General features: G+C 41.5%; 1 protein-coding gene across 8 annotated transcripts in view; it reads left to right on the top strand.

Moving 5' to 3' along the window:
- The window catches only part of LOC106870698 (origin recognition complex subunit 4), a 43,763-nt gene extending 34,110 nt beyond the window's left edge, over positions 1–9,653 (top strand). For 2 of the 8 annotated variants that reach the window (XM_014916863.3, XM_014916864.3), the window contains exons 10-13: positions 723–831; positions 1,579–1,674; positions 8,198–8,262; positions 9,148–9,653. In XM_014916863.3, the coding sequence (XP_014772349.1) occupies positions 723–831; positions 1,579–1,674; positions 8,198–8,262; positions 9,148–9,330 (453 nt within the window). In that variant the 3' untranslated portion in view covers positions 9,331–9,653. Of the gene's footprint in view, positions 1–722; positions 832–1,578; positions 1,675–2,038; positions 8,267–9,147 lie in introns of those variants that run through there. The other 6 variants (XR_016242232.1, XM_089353761.1, XM_089353762.1 and 3 more) reach the window with 6 other exon arrangements.
- Positions 9,654–12,502: the final 2,849 nt, after the last annotated feature.

The following is a 12,502-nucleotide window of genomic DNA, read 5'->3' on the forward strand; positions in this document are numbered from 1 at the left end:
CTCATATTAGTTATGTAAATATATTTGTACCCTACCTAGTGATTAGGATGTTGGGCTTACAGTCACAAGGACTTGTATACCATTTCTAGATGGGGTGGTGCATTGTGATGTCAAGCCAGGCACTTTGTTTCATAGCACTCCCCAATCTACTCAATTGAAATTAATCTTCACCAAGTATTGTTGCACCCACTTTTCCAGGTGTTCTCCTTGGTCAAAGTTGTGCAGACAGCTGAGTGGATGTCTGTCTGCTCACTGCTATGTAGGTGGGACCTAAAACAATTCACACAAAAACATGATACATGTTACCAACTCATACTCAGTTTTGATTGATGGCCACAATAAATCTTTTATTATTTAATCTATTGACCTACCTGTGTACCTTCCTATCTACATATCTATGTATCAGTCTGTTTACCTATCTATATATCTATCTTATTAGCTTTCTATATGTATATCTGCATATCTATTTCTTTATCTCTCTGTTTGTATGTATGTCTTAGTAAGACACTTACCTACCTACTGCCAATGTAATTATTATTGCAATTACTACTATCACTTCTACTACTATTCCCAGCAGTAGTTTTGGTAGTAGTAGAAGTAATATTAATTGTAGTAAAATTAATTACAGTAATATTAATTGCAGTAATATTGGTTATAGTGGTATTAATGACAATAAATATTAACTATACTAGCCAACACTCTAATTTAGTGTCATATTTCAGATGGGACCAATCTGTAACCTCAGTTCCACTCAACCATTCTTGCAAGTCTCAGATTTTATTGATTCCTTCAAAAGGATGAGTACAGACAGCAAATCTGTCATACTACATGGTAAGACACACCTTTTCTCTCTCTGTCTGTCTCTCTCTCTCTGTCTCTCCTTTTTATTGTTGTTCTATGTGTGGTTGTCATAGAAACTGTTTCTATATAAAATGGCACTTCTGTAGTGTCACTGGGGTTGATAGCTACATCAGTTTCAATATGCTTGCTGTTGTTTAGCTCCAGCCTGGCTCTCTTTTATCTGAAGTTTTCCAACCATAACCATCATGTCTTACTTTTACATATCATTCATCTAATACTACAGTAATCTAACATTATCTTAACTATCATCTCTTTTAGTTGGTAGAGTGGTGCCTCCACCACTTTCAACATTGCCACTGCCATTGTCAGTACTTTTGCCTCTACTTCTCATTACCAGTCTGTATCACCACCACTACTCCTTCCAATGTCTAGCACCTCTACCATTGAAACCACTACCATTGTAACCACTATCATTGTTATTTTTACCATGAGAGCGGTGAGCTGACAAAATTGTTAACAGCATTTCATCCCTCTTTACATTCTGAGTTCATGATCCAAAGTTGACTTTGCCCTTCATCCTTTTTGGCTTGATAAAATAAATACCAGTTAAGTACTGGGGTTGATGAAATCAACTAGCACCCTTCTCTAACGTTTCAGGTCAGGTGCCTTATAGTAAAAAGGATTTATTATCATTACTATTCTTTTGATTGGTAAAAACTCAACGTGAGATATTTGATAAGTAAATGATCTAAGAATGTTTTACTCTTTCTAATGTAGGTTTGTCTATCCTTGAACTCTCTCTTGTGATTGCTATGAAACACCTGACAGAACTTTATGATGGTGAACCTTTCAACTTTGAAATTGTCTATAATGGTAAGTTTGTGTTTTTGTTTCTATGAATCTTTCTATTCTACGCCTGAATTATAGATTGGTGACAAGAAGGGGATTTGGACATAGAAAATCTCATCGCTGCCGACAATAGTGATAATTAATCAAGAGTTCTTTTGGATGTTTAGAGTGTTCATAAGCGTGTGTAGCAGCAGCAGCACTGTCCCATAGATGTGAGCAGTTATTTAATATTGGTTCTATTTCACATTTATAGATGGTGAGAGCTGAATTATTTCTTCACTGTATTGATATTATTAGAAATATTTAAGTATAACAAAAAACTTGTTGTATATGTTTCTTACTACATCTAATTTTCCCTCCATCTTTCTATCCCCTGTTTCTGAGCTAGTCCATCAAGCAATGAACAGCTCAATCAGTGGACTTGTTTTTGCAGCAGATTGTAAAAAATTGACATCGACATACTACGACGAAATCTCCAAGATGCAGATAAGATAGAGATTTTTTATTTATTTACGGCCTCAAACATCTCATACCTTCGCGCTTTAGTTTGCCCTCTATTATTTATCTTGTTTCTCTCCATGAAATTCAATTGAATTCAGTTGTTGTCTTAAATTCATGCTTATTCATTTTCTAAGCTTCCTAAATTCATGCTACGTTATATTCTAATCACCTAGAATTCATTGCTCTTTTAAAAATTACGATTTATGCATTGTTGTCTCTCAAATATTTAAAATCTACAATTAAGAGCCCTATCTACTCGCTGGCGGTACCTACCCACCGCTACCCATTTTCCTTTATTCAAAAATTCTTATCGCTCCTTAAAATTATGGCTTTTAAGTGTTGATTTCTCAGCCCAAGAATTACAGCGTGATGTGCTGCTTGACTGGTCCCCCCTCTCTCTCTCTCTTTATATATATATATGATGATGATGATGATCTTTTCTCCCGCCATGCCTCTGTCTACCCCTCCATCCTCTCTCTCTCTCTCTCGTAGTTTTTCCTTAAGGTCTTCAGGTTCTGGCTATATATAAATGAGAAACCCATTCTAAATTATCTCGCTGACATACTACGACGAAATCTCCAAGATGCAGATAAGATAGAGATTTTTTATATATTTACGGTCTCAAACATCTCATACCTTCGCGCTTTAGTTTGCCCTCTATTATTTATCTTGTTTCTCTCCATGAAATTCAATTGAATTCAGTTGTTGTCTTAAATTCATGCTTATTCATTTTCTAAGCTTCCTAAATTCATGCTACGTTATATTCTAATCACCTAGAATTCATTGCTCTTTTAAAAATTACGATTTATGCATTGTTGTCTCTCAAATATTTAAAATCTACAATTAAGAGCCCTATCTACTCGCTGGCGGTACCTACCCACCGCTACCCATTTTCCTTTATTCAAAAATTCTTATCGCTCCTTAAAATTATGGCTTTTAAGTGTTGATTTCTCAGCCCAAGAATTACAGCGTGATGTGCTGCTTGACTGGTCCCCCCTCTCTCTCTCTCTTTATATATATATATGATGATGATGATGATGATCTTTTCTCCCGCCATGCCTCTGTCTACCCCTCCATCCTCTCTCTCTCTCTCGTAGTTTTTCCTTAAGGTCTTCAGGTTCTGGCTATATATAAATGAGAAACCCATTCTAAATTATCTCGCTGACATACTACGACGAAATCTCCAAGATGCAGATAAGATAGAGATTTTTTATTTATTTACGGCCTCAAACATCTCATACCTTCGCGCTTTAGTTTGCCCTCTATTATTTATCTTGTTTCTCTCCATGAAATTCAATTGAATTCAGTTGTTGTCTTAAATTCATGCTTATTCATTTTCTAAGCTTCCTAAATTCATGCTACGTTATATTCTAATCACCTAGAATTCATTGCTCTTTTAAAAATTACGATTTATGCATTGTTGTCTCTCAAATATTTAAAATCTACAATTAAGAGCCCTATCTACTCGCTGGCGGTAACCCGCCCTCCCGCCCCCTCCACCGGAAGTTCATTCCTCTGTCATCCTGTCAACCTCGGCTGTCTCCCGGAACCCATCTAGTGGCCTTGGCCATCCTCTCCCCTACCTTTGGGTAGCACATTAAGTTTGAGAAATGTTTGCAGGTTGTAGGTACTGTTTTGCTTATGAATTCTTCCAATTGCAAGTTTTCTTTTCAGGTACACGACACTGCTTTTCCCCTTCCCAGGCTACAGGCCCACACCCCCAACACCCATACTGTTAGGATTGGCACTATCAACGTCGGCACGCTGAAAGGTAGATCTGGTGAAATTGTTGAGATGCTTGAACGGAGACGCGTAGATATGTGCTGCATCCAGGAAGTAAGATGGAGAGGAGGTTCTGCGAGGTTCCTCACAGGCAAAGAACACAGGTACAAGATTTTCTGGGCAGGGAACACTGACGGGGTCAGGGGCGTAGGAATACTTCTAGCGGAGAAATGGGTGGATAAGGTAATTGAGGTCGTTAGAGTAAGTGACAGAGTACTTAAGATCAGACTAGTGCTTCATCATAGATTAGCTACTGTCATCTCAGCCTATGCACCTCAACCGGGGCTACCAGATGGTCTGAAAGACCAATTCTATGACACCCTCTTGCAAACTACCTCGTCGACGAGTGACAGGGACCTTCTCTTTGTGGCTGGAGACTTCAACGGTCATGTCGGACTTCGTGCTGGAGGCTTCCATGGCATACATGGAGGCTATGGCTTCGGTTCCCGCAACGAGGAGGGAACCAGACTGCTGGAGTTCTGTGATGCAACCAATCTTATGGTCTGCAATACCAACTTCAGGAAACCTGCCAGTCACCTAGTCACCTACCGCTCCGGCAGACACTCTAGCCAAATCGACTACATCCTCGCCAGAAATAGGGAAAGAGGGCGGCTTATAAATGCCAAAACCTACCCTGGCGAAGAATGTACCCCACAACATAGATTAGTAGTTAGCGACTTTGGGATCAAGGCAAAATGGGTGCCCAGAATTAGACAGGCTTGGAGAAGAAGGGTGTGGAAGCTTAAAGACCCTGCAAACGGACAGAGACTTAGAGACAAGTTACTTGAAGCATTTAACGAAATAGAAGGGGATATAGCATCATACAACGTGGAAGACAATTGGAGATTTCTGCGGGACAACCTGTTGAAAGCCACCGACCAGATTTGTGGGTGGTGTAAGGTCCCCTCCCAACCCAGAGTAACGTGGTGGTGGAACAAGGAGGTAGACAGGGCTATTAGACAAAAGAAACAGGCTTGGAAGGACTGGAAGAACGGTGGTAGCAGGGAATTGTACCAATGTGCCAGAAGGGAGGCTAGGCGACAGGTTTATTTAGCCAGAGGGGAAGCAGATAAGGAAAGATTTGCCAATGTTCTGCGCCGTGAGGACCAAAGACTCGAGGTATTTTGTGTTGCAAGACAGTGTAGGAGAGAGAATAGTGATGTTGTAGGAGAGAAATGTGTTCGCATGGATGATGGTACGCTTGCATTAAATGAGGATGCAAAGAAAGAGGTCTGGAGATGCCACTACGATAGATTGCTTAATAAAGAGAATGAATGGGAGAAAGAGAGCCTGCCGTATGTCGACCCAATAGAGGGACCAGCTATCCGAGTTGATAGTACCAGGGTAGATAAAGCAATTAAGAGTATGAAGACCGGGAAAGCCCCCGGCCCATCAGGAATCACTGCAGAGATGCTCAAAATATCTGGCAGTGTTGGCTATAGCCTAGTCACCCGTATTATGAACCAGGTGATACACGAAGGAGTCATACCCAATGACTGGTGTAGCAGCATCATAGTCAACTGCTACAAAGGTAAAGGTGACGCTTTAGATACAAATAATTACAGAGGCATCAAGCTGTTAGATCAGGTTATGAAAGTTACAGAGAGGGTCATAGCCCAACTAATTAGGGAGCGGATCAATTTAGATGAGATGCAGTTTGGGTTCGTGCCTGGTAAAAGCACTACTGATGCCTTATTTCTAGTGAGACAGTTGCAGGAGAAATACCTAGCTAAGGATAAACCTCTGTACCTGGCTTTCGTTGACATGGAGAAAGCCTTTGACAGGGTCCCCCGATCCCTTATCTGGTGGTCAATGAGGAAACTTGGGATAGAAGAATGGTTAGTGAGAGCTGTGCGAGCCATGTACAGAGATGCTGCCAGTAAGGTGAGGGTTGGAAATGAGTACAGCAATGAATTCCGGGTAGAGGTAGGGGTCCACCAAGGTTCCGTCCTCAGCCCCCTCTTATTTACCATAGTCCTCCAGGCAATCACAGAGGAGTTCAAGACAGGTTGCCCCTGGGAGCTCCTCTATGCTGATGACCTTGCCCTAATTGCGGAGTCACTATCAGAACTAGAGGAGAAGTTTCAGGTGTGGAAGCAAGGTCTAGAATTGAAGGGCCTTAGAGTCAACCTAGCTAAAACCAAAATCCTAATAAGTAGGAAGGTAGATAAAACACAAACCCCTTCAGGTAGATGGCCCTGCTCAGTATGTAGAAAAGGAGTAGGTAGTAACTCTATAAGATGTACCCGGTGCAAGCTATGGACACATAAGAGGTGCAGCAACATCAAAGGCAGGTTAACTAGCAAGTTAGTTTTTGTTTGTGGCAGATGTTCAGGTGCAATAAAGACTGCAAACAAACAGGAAACAACTTCTATCTCATTCCAGGGTGAAAAACTAGAGGTAGTCGATAGCTTCCGCTATCTGGGCGACCAAGTTAGTAGTGGGGGTGGGTGCGCTGAAAGTGTAGCTGCTAGAATAAGAATAGCCTGGGCAAAGTTTAGAGAGCTCTTACCCCTGCTGGCGACAAAGGGACTCTCACTCAGAGTAAAAGGCAGACTGTATGACGCATGCGTACGAACAACCATGCTACATGGCAGTGAAACATGGGCTGTAACTGCTGAGGACATACGTAAGCTCGCAAGGAATGAAGCCAGTATGCTCCGTTGGATGTGTAATGTCAATGTGGTATGGACATGTGGTGAGAATGGAGGAGGATAGCTGCCTGAAAAAGTGCCACACCCTAACAGTTGAGGGAACCCGTGGAAGAGGTAGGCCCAGGAAGACCTGGGCTGAGGTGGTGAGGCAAGACCTTCGTACATTGGGCCTCACCGAGGCGATGACCACTGACCGAGACCTTTGGAAATGTGCTGTGCGTGAGAAGACCCGGCAAGCCAAGTAAGATCGTTGCCAGTGCCCCTGGACTGGTTCTTGTGCGGGTGGCACATGAGATGCACCATTTTGAGCGTGGCCGTTGCCAGTACCGCCTGACTGGCTCCTGTAGGATTTTCGAGTGAGATCGTTGCCAGTGCCCCTGGACTGGCTTGTGCGGGTGGCACATAAAAGACACCATTTCGAGCGTGGCCGTTTTCGTGCGGGTGACACGTAAAAGCACGCACTACACTTCTCTGAGTGGTTGGCGTTAGGAAGAGCATCCAGCTGTAGAAACTCTGCCAAATCAGACTGGAGCCTGGTGTTGCCATCCGGTTTCACCAGTCCTCAGTCAAATCGTCCAACCCATGCTAGCATGGAAAGCGGACGTTAAACGATGATGATGATGATGATGATGATTGTGGTTGATGACCTTATTTATATGCAGCATTCAAATGCTGAGAGAAGACAGAAAACACATACACACTCACATATACACATGTATGTATATATATATCTATACCACCTACCTACATCCCTATCTGTGAAGGTGCATGGCTCAGTGGTTAGAACATCAAGCTTGCAATCATGAGGTAGTGAGTTCAATTCCTGGACTGAGCTGTGTGTTGTGTTCTTGAGCAAGACACTTTATTTCATGTTGCTCCAGTGCACTCAATTGTAGAAATGAGTTGCGATGTCACTGGTGCCAAGCTGTATTGGCCTTTACCTTTCCCGTGGATAACATTGGTGGCTTGGAGAGGAGAGGCTAGTATGGAGGGTAACTTTTTAGGTGTAATCCCATGGTCATTCATGACCAAAGGGGGTCTTTTACATTACTACATGCCTACCTACCTACCTACCTACCCACCTACCTAATCCCACTTACCTATATATAGGTGCAGGTATGACTGTGGTAAGAAGCTTGCTTCCCAACCACATGGTTTTGGGTTCAGTCCCTCTGTGTGGCACCTCGGGCAAGTGTCTTCTACTATAGGCTTGAGCTGACCAAAACCCTGTGAGTGGATTTGATAGACAGAAACTGAAAGAAGCCCTTCATATATATATATATGTATGTATGTATGTATGTATGTATATATCTATGTGTGTGTGTCTCTGTATTTGTCCCCCATTACTACTTGACAACTGGTGCCAGTGTGCTTACATTCCCTTAACTTAGCGGTTTGGCATACGAGACTGATAGAATAAGTACTAGGTGTAAAAAATAAGTCCTGGGGTTGATTTGTTTGACTAAAATCCTTCAAGGCAGTGCTCCAGCATGGCTGAAACAAATAAAAATATAACTATATGTATATATGTGTGTGCGTATGTATTTCTCACTATAAATCTGTATATTTCATGTAAATTTTTATATCTCTTGTCTTTATTTTTCATAAAGAATATTTGAGATTTTCCCAACAAAAATCTTCTCTGCAGATCTTTGAAAAATCTGTTGTCTTGAAAGTAAGTAAGTTGTATTGGTACTTATATTTTATCTTATTTGTATACTGGTCAGTTGAAATTGTTGAACCATTCACTTGTAGTGTCTGTATATTCTTTCATGAAAGAAAACTATTAAAGAAAGCTCTGGATGCAAATTAAGAGGTTTTTGCTAGGAAAATGGTACAGGTAAATCCAGACACCAAAGGCCTATTCTTCAGTGAGATGATTGTGTTGATAATTATAATTCCTTATATTAATACAAGGTTTGAAATTTTGATTGCAGATGCTGGTGCCACTTAAAAAATACCCAGTATATTCTGCAAAGTGATTGGTGTTAGGAAGGGTATCTAGCTGTTGAAATCACGCCAATGCAGAAAATAAAGCTTGGCACAATTCTCTGGCATGCCGGCTCCTGTGAAACCATCCAACCCATGCCAGCATGGCAAACGGAGGGATGAAAGGTGAAGTTGTACCTAGTGGGATTTGAACTCGGAATGTAAAGAGCTGGAGTCTAATGATTCTGCCAACTCAGTAATTGTTGTAATACAACGTCTGTTTGCTAAGATGTGGCCATTATCAAAGTAGGTGTTCTTGTGGTGGATGTTCTGTATTTTGTATTATTGATCTTGTTTGGGATGGGTCAGTGTTGTTTTCAAAATGATTTGGAAAGGCATGGTATAAATGACTTGGTCAGTCACCTTGCTACATCTGTTATGTATGCTAACAACTTCATTTTGAATGTTCTACTTGATACTGTTGGGGAGAGCTAAACCTTCATGCAGGAAAATTTGAATAAAGAAATTCTCGAAATACCTTATCTTCTGACTAACCTTACCTTAAAGTTCAGCTCTGTTTTGGCTGGAAAAATTCTTTCCTGATATACTTCTTTTGTTTTCTTATTACCAGGCATTTGAACATTTGCAAAATGTGGAGTTGATCAAACCATTGGATGGCAGCTGCACTCGTGTACAGAAGGAGTACCGACCCATGACACTTCTTGTACATCCCATGCAATTGAAAGAAGTCTTACAGAAATTTCCATCATGTCCAATTGAAGTAAAACATTGGGCTACAACCTCTGTTATTTAGCCACTTATACTGGTTCGAGCCTGATGGTTGTGGCCATACAGGAGTACCACCATAAACAGACTATAAGAGACAAAATGCAGGTTGCCACATTAGTCAGCCTGCTGTGACCCCATTTACTATGTTGCTGAGAAAACTCACCAAACATCAGATGTTTGAAGAAGACACCTCTGTTATTTCTGTTGTTCATTTTACAGATTATCTCTCTTTTTCCATGAAAAATTCAACTCAGTCAAACACAATAAAGAAAGCAATTATTATTTTAATAATTTCTTGTTAAACTACTATCTGACAAAATAACAATAAAAATATTTGTATTTATTTAATTAATGTGTTCTTTTCACGAAGTAAAAGAAGGGTAAATACCCCTTCAGTCATGAATGACCAAGGAATTGTACCTAGAAAGTTACCCTCCCAGGCACAAGTCCGGGCAAGGTTGTTTATGGAAGACTAGCAGTTGCCCATGCATACCAACCTCCCCTCTCCACCAATGTTATCCAAGGGAAAGACAAAAGCCAATACAGCTTGGCACCAGTGACATGCTATATATTCTTTTATTCTTTTGTTTCAGTCATTTTACTTTCAGGATTTTAGTTGAAGAAATCGACCCCTAGACTTATTCTTTGTAAGCCTAGTACTTATTCTATCATTCTCTTTTATCGAACCGTTAAGTTATGAGAACGTAAACACACCTACATCGAATATCAAGTGATAATGGAGGGGGGGCGGACAAACACAGATACAAAGACACGTACACATAAATGCATACATATTATTCTATTATATGCTTCAGCCCTAAGGCTGTGGCCATACTGGGTCCCTGCTAGTGTAATCACCTTTTAATTGACCAATTCTATGTGATTGGCTTTTGGTGAAGGAGGGAGTTCGACACTGCTGCCTTCTTTTGATTTTTCTGTCTTGATATTGGTTCATCTGGGATCTTGGATAGCAAGAAGTCAAGTTGTTTCTTAAAAACATCTACTCCCTCTCCATGGAGTTCCCTCAGATGTTTTGGCAATGCGTCAAATAGCTGTGGAGCCCAAGCTATTGCAGTACATGGTCCTCCCCTTAGCTGGAACTTTTGCAACAGTGCAGTGACGTCCAATTCGAGGTCTAACTCAATTCCAAAGTTTGGTGCCAGCCCCTCCAGTATCTTCCACACATATATCACTGCATACCTCTCCCGTCTTCGCTCCAGGGAGTAGAGTCATAGCTTTTTCAATCTCTCCCAGTAGCCCAGCTGTTCCATTCATGCAATCTTCTTTGTGTAGCATTACTGAACCGCCTCAAGTTCCGCTATTAATCCAACACTGTAAGGTAACCACAGTTGAGAGTAGTAGTCCAGACGGCTGAGGAGAAATGTTCTCCACAGGACCAGCATAGTTTCCTGGTTCCTTGTTCTGAAGTTTCTCAGAATCCATCCGGCCAATCACCTGCATACTGCCACCATCTTGGTGATGTACATATGAAACGAGTCATCGTTGCTCATATCAATCTCAAGATCGCGTACCATATGTGATTCTGGGATTGCCGCACCTTTTGGTCCAAAGTATCATTGTTGCGACTTCTGAGCACCAATTAGCTGGTAGCGGAGGGATTGAAATTTGCCTACATTAAATTGCATGTTGTTGTCCTCAGCCCATTTATATATGACGTCTAGGTCTTTCTGTAGAAGATTAGCATCAGAAGATTCCTTGACTGATATATACATATATATATCAGGTGCGCACAGAAACATACACACACACACACACACACACACACACACACACACACACACTAGCAACGCATCCAGGCGTTGCCCGAGTGTTATAATCTACAGTCACATTGTATTATTTGTTCCTTTCTTATGAGCAGAATCGGCACAGCTGATATATAGTGAACTGGATTACTGGTATAATGGAAGTTATTGTTTGTTTAAAAGTGAAGGGGTGGAGGGAAGGTACAATTTGCATGGGTTTGCATAAAAGTGCTTTCTGTTCTTAAGAAGCATCACAAAGTATGTATTGTTTCATCGTCTAAAAGGGGGTTAATACAATTTTGCCCAGATTCATATGTTCAGTCAACAATGAAGCGGTTCTGAAGGTGCTTTTTAAGATAAAAGACACAGAACTAGATTTTGCCCATGCTGTCCAAGTTGCCATCGAGACGGAAAACGCAGCAAAGGTTGCAAAAGAAACTGTTTACGGTTCCAAAACCATGCAGGTCTACAAGATCCAACAGAACAAGAATAAGAGTCCTCAGAAGAACCATCAGCAGTCTTATTCCACAAACCAGGAGAAATGCTTCCGATGTGGAAAGGCCCACAAAGCGACCGACTGCCCTTTCAGAGAAACCAAATGTCATTTTTGTGACAAAAAGGGACATTTGCAAGCGGTGTGTAGGAAAAAACAACATCAGCAACGCAATGGCCGCTCACAAACTCCCGTGAAAAGAATCACAAAAGCTGAGCTGGTCAAGGCGATCCTAGGCGAAGTTTCCCAGGATGCTCATAGTTTAATTGTGCCAATAACAATCCAGAACAGACTGTTCACAATGGAATTGGACACTGCTACTACAGGCAATTTTGTTTCCTTGTCGGTCTGGAAACAACTTGGAAGACCAAAGCTGCAAGATGTCAAGCATCGCTATGAATCTGCCAGCAAGCACAACCTGCCTGTTCTAGGAACTTTCATGGGCCAAACCAAGGATCCGACAACTGGTAAGCAGGATCTTATACCTTACATAGTCACCAAGATCTCTGATCTTAATTTGCTGGGTCGGAATGCTATCCAGACTCTGGGAATTTCCGTAGACACTGCTCTAGGTTTGAAAAGCATAGACAGCCAAGCTAAGAGGGAAGGTGCAGAAGGGATATACCCAAAGACCTCAAGTGAGCCCTATGTTTCCCTGCAGCAAGATTGTCACAACATGTGTGATGAATTTCCAGATCTTTTCAAGCAAGAATTGGGATGTCTCAAGAACTTTGAACTGGAAGTGAAGTTCAAATCGGACGCAACACCAGTCTTTCACAAGGCACGTCCGGTCCCGTTTGCTCTTCGAGATGACCTAGCCAAAGGTTACGAAGAAGGCATCGCCAGGGGAATCTGGAAGCCAGTTCAGTTCAACGAATACGGAACGCCAGTGGTACCAATTCGTAAAGCACACGCTTCAAGCAACCTGAAACCCAAACTAC

The sequence above is a fragment of the Octopus bimaculoides genome, chromosome 6 (genome assembly GCF_046866305.1).
Source record: "Octopus bimaculoides isolate indiv1 chromosome 6, ASM4686630v1, whole genome shotgun sequence".
Classification (NCBI taxonomy): domain Eukaryota; kingdom Metazoa; phylum Mollusca; class Cephalopoda; order Octopoda; family Octopodidae; genus Octopus; species Octopus bimaculoides.